Source organism: Dromiciops gliroides, chromosome 4 (assembly GCF_019393635.1).
Source record: "Dromiciops gliroides isolate mDroGli1 chromosome 4, mDroGli1.pri, whole genome shotgun sequence".
NCBI lineage: Eukaryota > Metazoa > Chordata > Mammalia > Microbiotheria > Microbiotheriidae > Dromiciops > Dromiciops gliroides.
The window spans coordinates 368562925-368583798 of NC_057864.1; the positions used below are offsets into that span (position 1 = coordinate 368562925).

Here is a 20874-nt window from a genome sequence, read left to right on the forward strand (position 1 = left end):
GACTGCACATCTGTCACCTGAGAAGTAGCCTAAGTCCATAAAGTCTCATTATCATTTTCTCAGGAAGGTGATTAATTTTTCCCCATGAAACTATGAATGAAATCAACTAAGTTTTATAAAAGAGATGAAACTCCTTGTTGATGGAGACCCACGTTAATTATATAACTCTTTATCAAAATAATGAAGTGTTAATTAACCCAGAGAGTAGTAATAGTTTATTTCTTTAAAATATTTGTTGGCGGGGGCAGCTAGGTGGCACAGTGGATAAAGCACTGGCCCTGGATTCAGGAGGACCTGAGTTCAAATCCGGCCTCAGACACTTGACACTTACTAGCTGTGTGACCCTGGGCAAGTCACTTAACCCCCATAGCCCTGCAAAAAAATATATATTTGTTGGCACTCAAAATAAACATTGTTTTGAGTAACTTACCAATCTAACAAGATTTATGGAGAAAGTCTAATTTTATTGTTGTTTGCTACATGAATGGAAAATATTCTTCAGAGGATTGAAGTTTCCTTTTTATCATGAAAATAAGAAAAAAGTTCTTTAATGTGCATACAGCCTAATCATGTAAAGTTTAACTAAAATGTGAGTTCTACAAAGTCTCACATGGTAGGTTTTTACAATCTACACAGCCAAAGCAAAACAACACAATAGGGAAATAGTTCTCAAAATGTGTTGTATGTGGTTTCTTCTTGTATGATGAAACTCTAAGAGTTAAAAATCAGTGAGGTCCAATGTCAACCAATCAACAGGCATCTATTAAACATTTACTATGTCATGGATATTGTTATAAAAACATAAATACAAAACTATCTAAAAGCATAAAAAAGCCCATATGACTTCAACCAAGAGCAAATATTTGGAGTTTAGAGATCATTGAGTCTGACCTCCTCATTTTAAAAATGAGGAAACTGAGCCTGAGAAAAGTTAAGTGACTTGTCCAGGATCACAATCCATGACATGCCACATAATTGAACATAATTGTATGTTCTATTAATCAATCTCTCTATTTCTTACTCATTGTAAAATTATTTTGGTGATTACTGCTCCATGGAATAATTTGAGGTTGACATGATAATTAGAGAAGCATGGAAGAAATTTTATATCAGATCTATGGGTAGGGGAAGAGTCCATGATCAGATGAGATAGAAAGGGTTACAGAAGGTGAAATAAAATTAGAAAATTTTAAAAGAGAAATAATGTGGGTAAAAATAGAAGAACATATGAGTGGGTCAAAAATCTTTGAAGCATTTCTTTAATAAATGTCTTATTTTTTAAAACACATAGGGAACCATTTCAAATCTATATTTCTTTCTTTACCAGCTGGTTTTGCTTTTGACTAACACCTCTCTTTATCTACCCTCTCTCATTCCTCCTTTTCTCTTTTTCCCTCTCCCCAAAGTTTCTGTTGAGTGAAATGAATTTCTGTACCCATGTGGGTATATGTATGTGTCTGTGTACGTTTTTTCCTCCTCTGACCAATTCAGATGAGAGTGAAGTTCAAGTGGCATTCATTCCCCTTACCCATTCTTCCTTTTTTGTAGAGACATTGTGAACTACAATTATGTGAGATAATTTCTCTTAACTTTTCTTTTCCTTTGACTTCTCTATTCCCTCTATGACACTTAATGATGATAGAGTTCTGAGGGAACACGTATCATCTTCCTATATAAGAACATAAATACTTTATCTTTGTTTATGCCCTTATAATTGCTTACTCACATTTACCTTTTTATGCATCTCCTAATACCTTTCTTAACACATTTTCTATTCATCTCTGGCCTTTCCATACGAACTACTTGAAAATCTTCTATTTCGTTAAAGTTCCATCCCGCCCCCCCCCCACCACCTTTTAATCATGCTCACTTTTACAGGGTATACGAGAATACTTGGTTGTGAGGCTAGATCTTTTAAATTTTACAAAATGATATTCTAAGCTCTTTGCTTCTTAATAATGATGACTGCTAAATCTTGTGTGATCTTGACTATGGTTCTCCCACACTTGAACTCTTTCTTTCTGGATGTTTACAGTAACTTTTTAACTGGGAAATTCTGAGTTTTAAGAATTATATTCTTGGGAGTTTTCATTTTGTAGTTTCAAGAGAAACCCAGTGGATGTTTCCCCCTATTTTTCTTTTCACTCTGGTTCTAACACTTCTGGGACGTTTAATGACTTCTTGATATATGATGTATAGACTCTTTTTTGTTATAGCATCCAGATAGTTTAGTGATTCTTAAGTTATCTCTCCTTGATCTGTTTTTCAGTCCAGTTGTTTTTGCTATGAGATAATTTATATTTTCTTCTGTTTTTTAGTCTTTAGGCTTTATTTGAGCATTTCTGAGGGTAACATGGAGTCATTAATTTCTATTTGGTTAATTGTAATTTTCAGGTTTTTTCCTCTCTGGTAAGCATTTTGTACCTCTTATTTCAAGCTGCTAATTCTCTTTTCACATTTTTTTATAACTCTTACTTCCCCCACTTTTTTTATCTCTGGCATTCTATGTTTTTAAAATATTTTTTCATCTTTTTAAAGCATTTGCTTCATCTCTTCCATGAATTCTGGCTGTATTTGTGCCCAAGTCATGTTTTCCTTTGAGGCCTTGCCTGTAGATGTATTGGTAGTCATTCTCTTTCTCTAAGTTTATGTCATAGGCATCTCTGTTGCTATCATAGCTCTTTATGGTTGGATTCTTTATTTGGTTGCTTATTTTTCCTTTTTTTTTAAACTTTAGGCTTTTTTTTTGATAGAGTGAAGTTCTTTATACTCCTGGGGGCGTATCTGGAATGAGCTTTTGTCATCTTAGATCTTGTTATTTTCTTGAGGAACTAAGTGATGTGTTATTACAACATCTCAAGGATATCTCAAGCTGGGAGCCTACAAGCTTTGAGGGCTCCTAAAGTGGTATGATATGGGGCAAATCTGACCATTGCCTTTCTGATCTGAGATCAGCAAATTCCTCACCCAATTTAGAGCTGAATGACACTCTTATGAGCCTGTTGTTAGCTACAAGTTCTAGTAGACTACTGCTGGCCTCAGCCACAATAAGCCACTTCAAAAGCCCTATAACTTAAGAGTAATTGTAGGCTTTCCTTTGGTCTGGGATTCCTACCATGGCTATTCTCCTATAGGCTTCAGATTGGGCTACAAGCTGAAACTGTGGCCTTGCTCTGTTCCTAGTCAGAGCCACCCAGTTGGGCTTGATTCTGAAGTTGTTCCTCCATCAGTACATAGCATGGGGCCCAAGATCACACCCAACCTCAGAACATCATCCCTAGCTGCAGGTCCTCTTCTCAGTTAAGCCTATATCTGTGACCCAGAACTGGGTAAAGAGCAGCAGCTCTCCCTAAGCCAAACTTGGATGGAAAATTGCTCATTGTGATCTCTTCTTGGATTTCCAAATAAGTAGTTGGTCTGGTACATTTTCTTCTAGTAGGAGAGGTGTGATGGAGGTGCTAGGATATACTTACTGCTGCTACTCTGCCATTTCGGCTCCACTCCTCTCCAATCTATCTTTATTTACTAACATTACCTTACTCTAAAACTCTACATTATAGCCAAATTGGCTCCCTTGCTGGCCCTGGTAAATGATATTTCATCTCTTATCCATTTCTTTGCACAGGTTGTCCCTGATGCCTGGATTGAACTCCTTCCTCCCCTATAACTTAGAATCCCTAGATATATTAAAGGTATGATTCAGGTGTGACTTGCTACATGAAGTCTTTGCTGATTCTGCCCCTTCCTGAAATTGCCCTCCTTCATACTACAGATCTAAACCACATAAAGCATTGATTCATCAATAAATTCTTCATGAGCAATTACTGTGAATGACTGAACACTATGGCAGGTGCTAAGGATGGGGTAGGAGTGGGTGAACATAGCTCATGGTCTAGTTAGGAAGGCAAGTTATGCACGCATGAACCCATAAAATTCAACATTATAAAACCTTCAATATTTAATGCTTACCATTTGGTACAGTTTTTCAAGAGAGAAGTACAAAGAAAATAAATGTCTACATGTCTTAGAGATTTCAAAAATCTCTTTCCCTGGAGATTTTTAGGATTATGCTAGAGGACTATGTTTCTGGAGGATGTTGTCAGTTCATTCTTTCTTGAAAGTAGGAGGATGAATTACTGCATAATTTCTGTAGGTCTGTATCAGGCCCATGATTTAATCAGATGTTGTTGTTGAATGATCATAAAAAAAATGTCATAAAGTAGCCCAAAGACATTAGAAGCAGCATATAAATACTGGTGATGACAATTACAAACATAGCCCAAAACACACTAGTCAATAGCATGGTTTTAGCATCTTGAGGCTCTTCTCAGTTCTCCTGTTGAATTGAATAGCAATCTGTGGGCTCTGTGAACCTTGATCAACCTTCTGCCTCAAGTCTTATTTTAAGGAACTAAATTGCTATACACATACATGGGCAATTAAGATGTAGAACTTTTTTTTAAAGACCTCATGATGTAATTGGATGGGGCTTTAACATTAAGTAAAACTGTCCAGTTCAATTCTCAGAATAAAAGCAGCTATTGACTGGTATCGCTCAAGATAAAAATCAGTGCCCTTATTTAGACACTGAAGGTCAGAGACTGGAGTTCCTTTGTATTTACCACACTGGAGTCTTTGGTATTGCTAAAGCATTCCTCGGTCAAAAATACTCAGTTACCCTGACAACGATTTTTATTTTTTGCAGGGTTTCTACTTCATAACCTGACATTTCTATGCTATAGATTTGAATTTGAAGTCTAAGAAGCAGCTGCTAAGTAGTTCCAGCATGGCCAGATGTTTGCTGAAGTGGAAAGTGTTCTTTGCTCAACATGGGGCTTCCTCACAGACCAGTGGGTGTCATTGAAGCACTTTTCGCCCCACTAAAGCTGGAGGCATCTTTTTCAGTTCATACACACATCCTGTTTTTCACTGATCTCATAGTCATGCTTTGATGATAAATAGCCAAAATGTTTATATTATTTTTTAACAACCCAAATTTCCTTCAGGGGAAGAAAACAAGTGTAAGAATGTGATCATCCCCCCATGTCTTAAGAACATTCATTTTCATTTTCATAAAATACAGCTTTGTGCTTAGAGTGCCTCAATACTTACCAACCAGCAGATGGATATGGCTCACCATAGGCAATCCCACCTAAAGTCAATTGGCAGTAACACTATCAATGAAGAATAACCAAGCACCACATGTAGCTACACAACCTTGCCCTCCCTTTCCATATGACTACCTTCTGTTCAGTTTCAGAGGTCCGCCTCCTCCAAAGTATACTGTTTTGTGCCTTCTGGGAATTCCTGCCTTGATAAACTATACCAAATAGTTTAGCAGTTAGATATTTTCTATTCTGTACTATCATATTTTATTACTTCATGCCTGTATATTTTGATTCTCCAACTAAGCTATGAACTGAACCAAATCTCCTCCTCCCCCTCCTTGGGTACCCAGCACAGCTCTCGGCCACACAGAGTAGTTGCTCAAAAATACTTGCAAATGAAATAATGCTCTATGTGGTTTAGGACTGCAGTTTTATCAGACGATTTCCAGGTGAAGAGATAAAATAGGATATATCATATACCTAGCTAGGGAGCAAGGTGGTACAGTGTATAGAGTGTTGAGCCTAGAGTCAGGAAGATTTGAATTCAAATCCTGTCTTAGTGACTTACTATCTGTTTGACATTGGGCAAGTCATTTAACCTCTGTCTCAATTTCCTCAATTGTAATATAAGGATAATGATAATGACTACTTTGCAGGGTTATTAGTGCTTATCTCAGTGCCTAGCATATAGAAGGCACTGAAATGATTGTTTCCTTCCATTTCATTATTTATTTTCATAAGGACATATTTTAATGAATGTCAGGTTGTTTTTTTTTTAAAACTGAAAATCATTGTTTCTAACTGGTATGATCATACCTAATAGTAGTAGAGTGGCCTTCTTCCCATCTTTGTCTGCTATGTACCCTCAGCATCTAAATTGGTTCTCTTGGTCTTTCATCTATCCCCCTATGACCTTGCAGGAAAACCCTAAATAAAGTCACAGAAAATTCATTAGGGTTAGGAGTTTTGTGCATTTTATATCTTCAATAGCCTTTATTTCCCTATTCCTATTTCCACCATCTTTCTTCACACCTTTAAAGATACTTAAAGGTGCGAAGAAGGATGGTGGCCAACATTTCTCATGTTTTCTCACTCATAAGCCTTTGCTCATTTTATTCCATTTCTATCCACTAAAACCCAGCTTTCAAAGCCCAACCAAAGTGTTCGAAATCTCCCAGTCTTCTCAGATCCATACTTCCTAGCTCTCAGCTAGAAATTATTCCTCCCTCCTCTAAATGGTTCTTTGTCTCTTTTTCATTCACTTGTGAGGTTCTATATTAAATTGTTTTTATTAATTTAATATTTTATCTTCCCTATTAGACTGTAAGATTCTTGGAAGTAGGATCATGCTATTCATCTTTTTATGTCCCATAATATCTAATAAATGCATGTGGAATTGATATGAAAGCTTTCCATATAGTAGGTTCTCAATAAATATTTTTGAATACATAAATGAATGGATGTATAGATGGATGAATAGCTTCCAGTGATTAGGGACACTGAAAGTCAACTTGAAGAGTGACTGCTGTGAAAGTGTGTTTGTATTTTCTCTTTCATTAGAATGAAAGTTCCTTACTAGAGGGATTTTTTCATTCTTTGTATTTGTATCTCCAGAGCACAGTACAGAGTAAGTGCTCAATAAACACTTAGGTAAGTGAATCCTCATGTTACATATTTATCCAAAATCTTCTTTGGATGACCCAACCTTACTGTTTTTTTTAAAATTCAGATTCTCTAATAATCCCAACATCAAACTCAAAATTGCATGAAAATAGCTTCTTACATATTATTTCAATGCTGCTTACATCAAGCTAAGGTAGAACATGAGTTCTGTTAAGATTTGTGCAAAATTGGGGGCAGCTAGGTGGCGCAGTGGATAGAGCCTCGGCCCTAAAGTCAGGAGTACCTGAGTTCAAATCCGGCCTCAGACACTTAACACTTACTAGCTGTGTGACCCTTGGCAAGTCACTTAACCCCAATTGCCTCACTAAAAAAACAAAACAAAACAAAAAAAAAAATTGTGCAACCCCCCCCAAAAAAAACAAACAAATAAAAAAAATGGGGGCAGCTAGGTGGCGCAGTGGATAGAGCACCAGCCCTAGAGTCAGGAGGACCTGAATTCAAATCCTGCCTCAGACACTTGACACTTACTAGCTGTGTGACCCTGGGCAAGTCACTTTATCCCAATTGCCTCACCAAAAAAAAAAAAAAAAAAGATTTGTGCAAAAGTTTATAGGATTCTTAATGGTTATTTACAATATCTTTCACCTCTGGCTAATATTTGAAACCACATTTGGTGCTATTTATTGAGATTTCCATGTTGAAAGTATTTCTTTTTATCTTTACCTTGAAACAAATTCCCCTTATCTTCTAAGTATGCAGTCTTTACTAAGCAGTTACTAACACTTTTCCTTTGGGTCCTGACAATTAACATAAAGGGTTAACTTTTCATTACTTACATTTACTAGGGCATAAATCCTTCCCCTTCCTAGAAGAATCACCCCTTTTCACTAAATCCAACCAGGTTATAGCTCCGTGATGAAATTCAGCTGTGAGTCCAGAGAACAGCTGGTATTCTAGCCATTCTTGTCCCACAAAGAAATACCAGATGTATCCTCTGTCACTATATCTTAGGGTTTTACATTTCTGGATTCAGAAAGACCCGAGTTAAAATCCGGCCTCAGACACTTGACAGTTACTAGGTGTGTGACTCTGGGCAAGTCACTTAACCCCAATTGCCTCACCAAAAAAAACAAAAACGAAAAAACAAAACCAATTCAGATCACCATGAAATATATTGACTAGGCGTGCATTTCTACACAGAGCACTGTGCATTAGATTGTGATGAGTTAGTTTAACAAAGGCAATATTCTGGTCTCTGGGAGCTTAAAGTGAGGAAGATTGGGCACTGAATGAAAGAAGCATCCATTCTGGAGCCCATATGTCAATGTAAGAATGTCATGCTTTATGCAATAGATGTGCTCTTGAAGAGTTGTATGTGACTCAGACTTTTTTTTTTTGAGAAAGAAATATATTTTGTAATACTTCAAGGGAATTCCCCATTTTTTGGTCTTCAGAGGGGGAACCTTTTTGAAAAAGTAAAGAATAATTGTGCTGTTTTACAGAACTAAAGATTGGTTCAAAGTCATATGTCATAAAAATCTAGAAAAAGAATATTAGCAAAAAATACAATAATGTTAGTACCTTAACAGTGAAATATTGTCTACTGCCATCTGACTTCAATCACTGTACAAAATTTTATAATGAAAACAGACATCAAAATAATATTTGGCAAAGTATTATCTATGAAAAGGATTACAAAGCATCATTCAGTGGGAAATTATTTTTAGTTGTTTGAAGATTTTGTTTTGGACAATCATCCTAGACCATTTTTTCTTAATATAAATATCCAAATTAACCTAGAATAATTTTAAGCTATAAAGTCTCTTGGAAGTTATTAAATCAGGGCAGCTAGGTGGCACAGTGGAAGCAGCACTGACCCTGGATTCAGGAGGACCTGAGTTCAAATCCGGCCTCAGACACTTAACAATTACTAGCTGTGTGACCCTGGGCAAGTCACTTAACCCAAATTGCCTCACCAAAAAAAAAAAAAAGCTATTAAATCCAATGTGCAATTTTGTAGATTAGGAAACTAAGGCCCAGAGGCAAAACGAGTACATCAAGGCCATTCAGGAAGTTAGTGGTAGAATCAGACCTGCAGCCCAGATCTTCTCACACTCAATTCTGTACTCTTTCAGGAAAAAAAAAAATTGTTCCTATATTTTATCTTTATATCACTTTAATTCCAAAATATATGCCTTCCTTTGCCATACCTAAAAAGTCATCAGTTGTAATGAAGAATGAAAAGAGAAAAAAATCAGTTTAAGTTTAGCAAAACTAGCTCATATTCAGCCTGACTGTATATGCCATATTCCACATCCAAATTGTAAAACAAATCAAATGAAGTAATTCTTGTAAAGTGTTTTTCAGATCGTGCTTCAGACACTACTCATTGGCTATCAGGCCATAAGCAAATAGAAGGGGAAGAGAATAAACATTTACATGACACCTACTATATGCCAGATATCATGCTAAGTGCTTTACAAATATTATTTCATTTGATCTTCACAACTATGCAAATAGATACTATTATTAGCTGCATTTTACAGTTGAGGCAACTGAGGTAGAAAGAGGTGACTTGTTGAAGATCACATGGCTAGTAAGTGCACCACCTAGCTATCTCTCAGTTTCCTCATTTATAAAATGAGGATAATGATAACATGTACTTCATAGGATTGTTGTAAGGATCAAAAAAGGTAATGCTTATAAAGCAATTCATAAACAAAGTGTTATACAAATATTCACTATTATTCCTGTTATCAATAAATAAACCATTATTAAATGCTTTCTGGTGCAATTAGCTGGCACAGCAGATAGGGTGCTAGGCCTGGAATCAGGAAGATCTGAGTTCAAATCTGGCCTCAGACACCTACTAGTTATATGACCCTGAGCAAGTCACTTAACTCTGCCTCAGTTTCCTCATCTGTAAAATGAGCTAGGAGAAGGAAATGACAAACCACTTCAGTATCTTTGCCAAGAAAACCCCAAATGGAGTCATGAAGAATTGGACACAACTGAAAAAACAATTTAACAACAACCAAAAAAACCCATTTCTCTAAAAAAAAAAAGTCAGAGTTTTTCAAGGTTACATGTGCCATGTACTATGCTTGGTGCTAGAGGTATAAGGGCAGAAACAAAACAGTAACCATATTCAAGGAGATTACTTGGGCAGTAAGCTAGGGATTTTGAGGTGCAAAGATGTGGCAAGAGTACATTCCAGGCATAGGGTATAGATAGTTCATGCAAAAACACAGGCATTTTGTGATGGGACATTGTCTATGAGGAACATGGGGAAGATGATTTTACCAGATATGTAGAGTGTGTGAGGGAAAGAAATGTATAATAATTCTAGGAAAAGAGGCTGTAGTCATATTATCAAGAGGTCTAAATTCTACACAATGAAATGTGTATCTTATCAGAGGAAATAGGGAGTGAGTGGGGCTTTTTGTGTTAGTAAGATGATATGGTTAGACTTGTGATTCAAGATTGTTTTTTCTGCTGTGTGAAGGATTACTGGAGAATGGAGAGACAAAGAAGGAAAATCAGTTACTGGATTGACCACAATTGTCTAGGAATTAATGTGGTATCCATTTGAGTAAAGAGAAGAGGACAGGTATGAGAAATGTAGAGGTATAATGATAAAACTTGACAAAAGCAATTGATTGGGGTGAGGGAGGGCTGAAGAATTGAGGATGATTCCAGGGTTTTGAATCTAGGTAACTGAAAAAATGGTGGTATCCTTGATAGAAATAATGAGTTCTGACTGAGATATTTTAAGTTTGAGATGGTTCTGGGATATTCAGTTAGCAAGGTCCAATAGAGAGTCTGGGTACTAAGGAAAGAGTAGTACTTGAAATGAAGATTGGAAAGTCGGTGATTCAGATAAAAAGATAGATAACAAGTTCATCAAATTACCAGTTGGCATATGACAGACCTGGAAGAAGAGTTAGCATGTTGAACAAATGTGTCATAATTCAAAAAGGTCTTGACAGTCTAGAGAACATTGGGCCAAATTGAATGACATGAAATTTACGAAATAAATGCAGTCATATTTGGACTAAAATAAAACCACCAACTTCACAGGTACAAGATAGTGGAGGCCATAGTAAAACAGCAACGTGTCTGAAAAGGTGTTTTTAGTATACTTCACACTCAATATGATTGATATTAAAGCAGAGTGAGAAATTAGAAAGAGTGCTAACTCTGCAATACAAATCTACTTCTGACACTCACTACCTATGTGCTCTTGGGCAAATCATTTAAATTCAAGGGTAGCTAGGTAGTGCAGTAGATAAAGTACCAGCCCTGGATTGAGGAGGATCTAAGTTCAAATCTGGCCTCAGACACGTGACCCTTACTAGCTGTGTGACACTGGGCAAGTCACTTAACCCTCATTGCCTGCCCCTCCCAAAAAAATCATTTAAATTCTCTGGGCCTCAGTTTCCACCAGTAAAATGAAAGAATTGGACAAGATAGTCTCCGAGATCCCTTTGAGCTCTAGATATATGGCTCTACAAAGTATGTGATATAGGGGCAGCTAGGTGCTGCAGTGGATAAAGCACTGGCCCTGGATTCAGGAGTACCTGAGTTCAAATCCGGCCTCAGACACTTGACACTTACTAGCTGTGTGACCCTGGGCAAGTCACTTAACCCCCATTGCCCTACAAAAACAAAACAAAAACAAAACAAAACAAAAAAACAAAGTATGTTATATAGTTAATTCAACTTTTATCTACATTAAGAAAGGCAATATTGAGCATCAGACCATATACAACGATAATAGTCCCACAGTACTAAAGCTGTATCTGGATTCTTATATTCAGTTTGAGGGACCACAGTTTAGGAACAATGTTGATAAATGAGAGTATACAAAGGAACAACCAGAATGTTGAAGGGCCTTGATCACTTGCCATATAAGGATTATCTTAGAAATTTATGATGTTTATCTTGAAGAAAATAAGACACAAGTGATTTGATGGCAGTCTAAGTATTTGAAAGATTGCCATGTGGGAGAAGGATTTTATATTCCATTTGGCCCCAGGAGACAGAATTAATAGTAAAGGGTGGAAGTTGCAGAGAGGGAAATTTAGGATTAATGTGAAGAAATAAAAAACTAACAAGTAAAGCCCAACAGTGGGATATGCTGTCTTTGAAAAGAGGAGGAGGAAAATCTGAAAAAGGAGGAGGAGGAGGAAGAGAAGAAGGAGGAAGAGGAGACAGAGATGGAGGAGAGGAAGGAGAAGGAGACAGACAGACAGAAACAGAGGAGGAGAGGAAGAGGAGAGAAGAAGAGGAGGAGGAGGAGGAAGAGGAAGAGGAGGACGACGAGGAAAAAGAGGAAGAGGAAGAAGAAGAAGGACTTCTCTCCAGAGCAAGGGTCAAAATAAGTCAAGATATAGCTTAGCTTCTCCAAAGAAGAGGATTAAGAGGTTCTGTTTCTATAAAGCACTGTGTTTTTTCTAACATGTCCAGAATTATTTGCTTTTTAAATGTCATGACAAAACAACAGCACAGGTGTTAGAAGTAGTATTAAAATACTTCAGTATGAAGAATTTCCATGGTAGTGAGAAATAAGAGATTTTGAATACTGGAATAAAGATCCAACTTATGAAGTATAAGTAGCAAAAAGAATATCTTTATATTAAATTAAGTTAAATTAAGAGGCAATGCAGTTAGGAAAGCAAAGATGTAAGGAAATTTCATTTCTGCAGAGTGAATGAAAATAGGAAAAAGCATTTCCCTGGGTTGTTAATTTCCTTGGAAAGAAAAAATCTTTTGCATTAAGCTGCTCTCTAAGTTGCCCTAAGTCTTAGGCTCATAGTACACTAGTGAGCGGGACGATGATGACTACCTATCACAAGGTCAATGACAAGCACATCCTTGACAACACCTTCTGAGCCTCTCCCTAGTTTGTCATGATAGGCATTCCCATGACAGAGATTTCATGAGCCTGGATGTTAACATTCAGGAAGCCCTGACAAATATACTAAACTTTAGACAGTTTATAATTTTTTGGAAATCGGAAGAGACCAAACATACAAACATGAAAAAAATAAACTCAAAGGCCACTAGAAATAAAAAAATGCCTTAAAGATAATCTAAGCCAACATTTTCATTTAACAGATGAGAAACCTCAGGATTAGAAATGATAAATCACTTTTCTACAGCTAATTAGCAGCAGGGGTGGGGGAGGCAGACTAGAAACTTAGATCTCCTAATTTTAAGTCAAGTCCTTTTATTACTCTTCCAGGTTGTCTCAAAATAATAGAAAACAACAGGAAACAAAAAAATATAATAGCTGGAAGAATTCAACTTGATGAACATAGTATGGATAAGCATTGGATTTGTGATTTCATTGGAAGAAGGAACTCAACAATGATAAAACCACCTGTATCAATGCAGATCTTCACAACATAGTGTTTTAGAAAGTTGACTAAAAAACGAAACCAGCCCAGAATCAGTCAGTCTACATGAGAGGCAAGACTTGAACCCAAGATATCTCAGCTTCAAGATCATGTCACTAGCCGCATGCAATGCTTAGAATATAAATGTGATATCTGTAAGGGAAAAAGTAAAATACCTTGGGGGGGGCGGGGCGCGGCGGAAAAAAACTCACGCAAAAAAAAAAAAAAGGAAAGAGATTCACAAAGAGATGATTCCACCAGCTGTCAAGAATGATGTAATTCAGGATGTACTTTGTCTGACACTGGGAGAGCAAAATCTCCCACAACTTGCAAACTTGAACGCTGAGGGTTTACGATATTCCTTGAAATAGAAAAATACTAACCCTAGCTGACTTTCAGAAACACAAAAGTGTGCTAATGTTGGACAATTCAGTAGAAAATATCATGTTTAAAATGGAAGTGACTCATGCAATGGAAAAACTGGGCTAGAATTTCTTTTTGACGTGTTGATATTAAAAACAATATGGGTATGGTACATGAAAACAGATCTACATGAGTGGTATTTCATGGCTATTCAATTCCCTGGTTTTATAGACATTTCATGGATATCTGATTTTGGTGATATTACCAATAAATCTACTTACATTTTCTTTTCCTGAGAGACATTCTGTCAAGTTAAACAGTCCACATTTGTATAACTTGTGGAAATATAAAGACACAATAAAATCTAACTTGGTGGTAAGTAATGTACTCTGCTCTATTGCAATGAAAATAGTACAATGAATCCCTCAAGATCACAGATGTCAATCATGATTGTCATGGTGGTGGTGATGATGGCATTATATTTCTATGTAGCAAATGACAAACCATTTTTATTACAACTCTTACAAATTACAAACCACTTTTTATTATAAAACTCTTTATGGTAAGTAGTGCAAAATTTTCTTATTCTTAATTTACAGATGAAGAATCTGAGACTAATAGAGGTTGTCACTTTTTTTCACAGGCATCCAAGTAGTAAGTGGCAGAATCAGGAATCAAATTCAAGTCTTCTGACTATAACTAGAGTTCTTTTTAATCATGCCACACTATAACTATTGTATGCAATTATAATGACATATTTCACCTTCCATGGAACACTATCTCAAATCTCTCATGTTTCCTTTCCTAAAATTAGGACTCAATTCTGCAAGTGCCCTTTCCAAAATTAAGCAACTAGCAAATTGCATAAGATCCCTATTTTTTTCTTTCTCCAACAAAGAAAAGGTAACTTAGTAGTTGTAATGAGACCAGATAGAGAAAAGATCCATTGCAGAGCTATACACTGTACTTAGTAGGCATATAATAAAAGTATTCTTGAATTGAATTGAATAAAATAAATGGTTTCCTGAAAAGGATTCTTAAGCCTCCTGAAGGCAAGATGTACTCATTTGTATCCCTAGTGCTCACATATCATATTCACTAATTATTGAAAAAAAGAGAATGCCATTTCCAATAGTAGATAAATCAGCTGAGGTGTAAAAAGTAATGGACAGAATAAAAGTCCCACTATTTGCTAGACATATGACCTTGGGCCACCACATTTCAGTGCTTCAGTTTTTTTTATCTGTAAATTGGTTTTAACTAGATGATTTCTCTGATCCCTTCCAATTCAAGCCTTGAGAAAGGGCTTAACCCTTCTGTTCAACTCTGGAAAAGTCATGTTTAAAGAACAATAAGGAGGCCAGGGTCACTGGATCACAGAGTAGGTGGAGGGAAATAAGGTATAAAAAGATTAGAAATTTAGGAAGAATCCAGGCTACAAAAGGCTTTAAAAATCAGAATTTTCTATCTAGCCCCAGAAGTAATATGGAGACAATGAAGTTTATTGAATATAGGAGAGACATGCTTAAGCATGTGCTTTAGAAAGATCAATTTGATAGCTAAGTGGAAAATAAATTGTAATGGGAAGAAATGAGGCTGGGAGACCAAATAGCAAGCTATAGCAATAGTCCAGGCAAGAAATAATGAGAGTTTACACCAGGATGGTTGTAGTTTCAGAGGAGAGAAGGGAGTAGATAGGAAGTGATGTTATGAAAGTAGAAAAGGTAGGATTTGACAACTGATTGGATGGGGTGGGGGTGTTGACAGAGGGAAACAGGATGAAACACAAAAGTTTTTACTTAATTATATTCTATACTTCATTGCTATTCACAGGTGTTAATTTTCTTTCCCACCTACATTATAGATTGTTTGAGAACAAAAGTCATGTCTTAATAATAATAATGAGAAAGATAACTAATAGTAGCAAACATTTATAAAGCTCTTTAAGCTTTGCAAAGCTTTCTTTCTAACATGTATGTGTATGTGTATTATTTGAAAGTTACGTTTTTTAATAGGCTCCTTGGTAGACACCATGCTAGACACAGTAGGGGCTTAAGCAGTTTTGTTAAATGATTGTTCACTTAGCTGCTACTCTCTTGGGAGGAATGTACCAGGAAATATCAATGTTCTACTTCAAGTTGATGTCATTGCTATTTCTCCTGATAAAATGGTTTACTTTCCATTATTCAAAACAAAACATGTATGCACATACACATAAACACATAGGCACTGTAACTACTACTCTTCTTCCTTGGACAACTTTTTTTGTTTGTTTTTGTTCTGTTTTTTTTTGTAGGGCAATGGGGGTTAAGTGACTTGCCCAGGGTCACGTGAACAGCTAGTAAATGTCAAGTGTCTGAGGCTGGATCTGAACTCAGATCCTCCTGAATCCGGGGCCAGTGCTTTATCCACTGCACCACCTAGCTGCCCCCCTTGGACACCTTTTTATGTCTGGTATGTAAAACCAAGATTTTATAGAGATGGAAATATTACATTTAAAGTGATAGTATTTTCTGAAATCTACAACATTTGTTGCAACTTAAGCCAGTGGTTATTTGGCCAAACTAGTTCTATTTTTTACACTGATCCACGATTCAAAGTCCACATGATTTCCCCCAGGTATAACAAACTAAAATCTCTTTTCTGTTTATTTGGTAGAGTGAAAAGGACATTAGGTATGGAGTCAGAAAACCTAGATGCATGGCTCTGCCATCTCTCACCTGTGCAATCTCAGACAAGTCATTTAAGCTACCTAGGCCTCAGTTTCCTCACCTAGAGAACAAGAAAGTTAGGCCAGATGACCTCTAATGTCCTTTCTAACTTGAAATACGTGAATCCATGATACTTGCTTAGAGACAGAAAATCGTCACATGTCGACAGACCAAATTTAATCTTGAGTAGGTCCCCTACCTTAATCACATGATGCTTTTCCCGGAATACAGGTATCTTAAACATTTGGCACCAATATGTCGTTCCTTTATTTGGAATCGGCACCTGTCTTAATAGAAGGGAAGGGAAATATGAGAGTCAGGCAACTTTCCCATATAAAGGTTTAGGAAATGTGCTTCATTTCACTAAAATTTTCATCTCAAAGTAATATATGACCCCAAAGAGACTTACGTTTTTATTTCTCAACTCAAAATATGGTAAGTCTGTGGGCAAAATGTTGGTTTTCTCCGGATTCAACAATTTCAAACTCTTGGTTCCCCGATTAGATCCATGGTATTTAGGACCTGATTCACCAATGTCTTCATCGTGATAGGCCCATATCACTCTCACTGTGCTTTCCTAAATGAAAAGACCATCTTATGAAAATGAGTTTTGGACAAATCCTTTCCTTACAGCCTTGCTGATTTAATAAACAAGCCAAAAGTGTTTGCAAAATAGGATATGTAAGTAAATAAGGGCAAAAGAGTATTTTATATCATGATATCAATATTACAAAAGTAAACAATTTTGAAGACCTTTATAAACTGATGATGAATGAAATAAGTAGAACCAGGAAAATAATTTATGCAATAGCATTAACATTATAAAGATGAAAAACTTTGAAAGCTAATAGTACTCTGATCAATGTCATAACCAGTTATGATTCCAGAGGTCCAGTGATGAAGCACACTATAAATTTATATATATATATATATATATATATACACACACATACACATACATACATATATATTTTTTGAACCAGGCCAGTGAGAGAATTGTTTTGCTTGACTATGCATATTTATTCCATGGAATTTGTTTTTCTTTTCTTTTCTGAATGAGGTGGAGGTGGTATGAGAAAAAATAAAATGCTTGTTTTAATAAAATCTTAGTCTTGGAGAGTTGTATATGACAGTGAGAGGTCAAATAACTTGCCCAGGGTCATATAGCCAGTATGTATCAAAGGTGGAAATTGAACTCAAGTCTTCCTGGCTTCCAGACCAGATCTTTACCCACTGCTTCTTGAAAGATTATACAATTAATCCCAAAATAGAATGCTAGAGCAATTACTCCCATGTCTTTGGTTTTATGAAAAAGACAAAACTAGATAATTTTGGTATAACTACCATACAAATGGTGTGCATACAAAATATTCGAGTTGGGAAGACAAATCACATTTTTTGCCCAATACCATGTGTAATTGGTTGTTTTGGGGAGAAAAACATCAAAATTACATTTCATTTCAGTACTTCTATCTGTCGTCACAAACAAAATCCAAGTAGTTAGTAAACCACCCATCACTGAAGTTCTAGTTAGGTTCCTAAATATACAAACTACTCATTGATAGAATACAAATGGAGCCATAAATGAGATATTGATTTATTGATGGCTGCTAGATGGTGCATTGGATAGAGTTCCAGGCCTGGAGTCAGGAAGACTCATCTTCCTGAGTTCAAATTTTACCTCAGATACTTATAGTTGTGTGACCGTGGGCAAGTCACAAGTCTTTTTGCTTCAATTTCCTCATCTGTTAAAAAAGCTAGAGAAGGAAATGGCAAACTATATCCATATCTCTTCAAGAAAACCCTAAATGGTGTCATGAAAAGTTAGACATGACTGAAAAATGATTAGACAACAATAACAAATATGTGTGATTATTTTTGTAATAAAGGAAATTCTATCACTTTGAACATTTGTTGACTTGAGAGAGTCCAGTAAGGTCAAATAAGTATCCTGTTTTGAACCAGCAAGGCTGGACAAAGATAAAAAGCAAGTGCTCAGACCACACACACACAGTTATATTACTACTGCCAGCTGCTTTGTCATAACAACTTTGAAAGGAAATACAAAATTAAAGTTTTTTTCCTTTAAAAATTTAACTGTATTCCTTCCCTAACAAATAAAATTATTATGACTATTATTTCAATATTAAACAATGATTGAAATCTGTTGTTCATGAAAGTAATACTGACCATGCATGTATTTTTGGTTCCATTTTTATCCACTCTTAATCATGTCTGTAATCAGAGTTATTTCAATACATAATTATCATTTTAATATTTTCATTTACTAAATGAAAAAAAATTGTTCTTCAATATAGGTATTAGGGATTCATTACCAGAATTGCCTCAGGTTGATGAATTTGGGGGAGCAAAGCAGCTCTTAAAAATTTGTAGATGGATTATTATCAGCAGTGGTAGAGGGAGTACCCAAACCAATGAAATCAATGATCTTTAAAGAATCCATATAGGGATGGAATTAATTCCAATATACCATGTCATATTTTCTAAAGTGTCACCTAACTTATCTTTGAAGTCAAAGATTCTTAAACGTTGGACTGTGACCTTGTTGGGTTTTTTTGTTTACTATTCTGATATGTACTTCAATACACATAAAAAAGTTTAAGAATCTAAGTATTTCAATTGCACATCTTCACAGGGTTTAAATGATTTCCTTCTTTTTAATGATATGGAACCCAGTATACTTTTTTTGAATTAATGTTTCATTATCATAAGACGAAGTTAAAAAAAAAGTAGCTATAAATCAATTTAACTATAAATCCTTTTAAAAGAACCCCCTATTTAATAATGTGATAATTCTATCTTTTCCTACAGAAATTCTATTTCTATGCTTTTTTATGCATGCAGGTCATCCTTGATTCTTGAAAGATATGCTGGGATAAATTGAGGTATTGCAAGTCTTATCAAGCTAAGATTTCCACTAACGACCTTTCAATGAACCATGTGTCCAGGACTAGCCTAGCTAAATGTTGAGGTATTTGTAACCAGAAATGTGGCTACCAGGTGATAATTATGTTTTGGCCACAACTCATGAAGACCTTCTACTGACACTTGGAGGGGCTTTGATTTATGTTAATGAAGTCAATTTCAGTATCAATATAACAATAATGACAGTAATAACAGATTTGTGAAATATTACATTTTTTATCTTACCTATTTCATTGCCTCTGAAACTCCAGTCCTTTATCTATTTTAAACCACAGAAAGGTATACTAAAATTTCAGCTTTCACAGACTGTATCATAATAGGTTTGAAGCATAATACATATTTTGATATTTTCTCTTAAGAAATGCCTCTAAAACATACTCAGAAAAAGAAATGCCTCTCCTGTTGAAAGATTCTCAGATGTTTTCAAGTTGATTTCTAAATTTGTACAATATTATTATATCCATTAGAAGAAAACTGAAAACACAGATGTTCCACAGATAAAAAGTTGACTCTCAGTTTTATAATTCTTTAAAAAAATGTATAGAGTAGTAACTATACTCTAAGATTTCATTATTTGAAGCCTAATGTATAATTCATTTAAAAATAAAATGAAAGCTGAAATTGGTTTTATATTCATGTAACAAGTAAATTTATTTCCGCTATTTTTCTTAATTATTGCTCGTCATTGCTATAATACTATCTTCCAGCTGAAATATATTAAATCAGGTGGTGACACCAAATTCCATAAAATATTTATTTTTAATAATGAACATTTTAATGTAAAGTTTTGAGTTCCAAATTGTATCCCTCTTTCCCTCCTTCCCATTTCCTTCCCTGAGGTGGTAAGGAATTGGATATAGGTTATACATGTACAGTTATGTAAAACATTACCATATTAGTCCTTTCATATAAGAAAACTTGAATAAAAAGAAAAAATGAAAGTGAAAAATAACATGCTTCAGTCTGTGAATATTTATTTTTTAAAGCTCATATATATATATATATATATATATATATAAACTGAGTATAACTTTGTCTTCAAAATTGATATGAAGAGATTGGTGCTTCCAACTACAACATAAAATTCATTTCAATGATGAGCATATTTATACATAAATTCAGATCTAAACTTTCTTACCGTTATGGTTTTATCATTTATGTCACAAGTATGTAGCTCCCTGGTAAATTCAATTATGGTATGTGTACTGTTTTGCATGGCATATTCTAGATGGTAATCCTGTTGAGGATCCTTCTTTAATTCTCTATTTATATGTGTGAAATAATCCTGCAGAAAATATAGAAAAGGGAAAAAATTAAAATCTGATTGTTGTGACCTCAGAAATAAACTGAATGCAAGAAATCTAACTTTGGTTATTAGCAAAATCTTCCAATGAACTTTCTCTCCTGGCCCCTTCTGTGGCATAATCAGAGAATGTGACTTTAGAGATCATCTTCACACAGAAAAGGAAACTAAGTCAGAAAGAGGTTCCAAGGTCGAACAGCTACACAGTAAGTAGTAAAACCCATATTAAAACCAAAATTTCATTATTCTTAAACAATCCTCTTTCCCATGTACCACTGAGGAACAGAACGGTAAAGAAAACTATCCATCCACCACTCCCACAGAAGATACAACTCTGTCTAAAGACTGAGTCCTTGCCTCCAAAGATTTATAACATACTCTAGTAACCAGGGATCTGTGATAAAATAATGGGATTTGGC

At 35.5% G+C, this 20874-nt stretch overlaps 1 protein-coding gene across 3 annotated transcripts in view; it reads right to left on the reverse strand.

Annotated features, from left to right (window-relative positions):
• The window catches only part of MOXD1 (monooxygenase DBH like 1), a 103382-nt gene that overhangs the window by 57182 nt on the left and 25326 nt on the right, over window positions 1-20874 (reverse strand). For all 3 annotated transcript variants that reach the window (XM_044004119.1, XM_044004120.1, XM_044004122.1), the window contains exons 3-5: window positions 20291-20437; window positions 16616-16783; window positions 16406-16489 (exon numbers count right to left, since the gene is read on the reverse strand). In XM_044004119.1, coding sequence (XP_043860054.1) covers window positions 16406-16489; window positions 16616-16783; window positions 20291-20437 — 399 coding nt within the window. The remainder of the gene's footprint in view (window positions 1-16405; window positions 16490-16615; window positions 16784-20290; window positions 20438-20874) is intronic.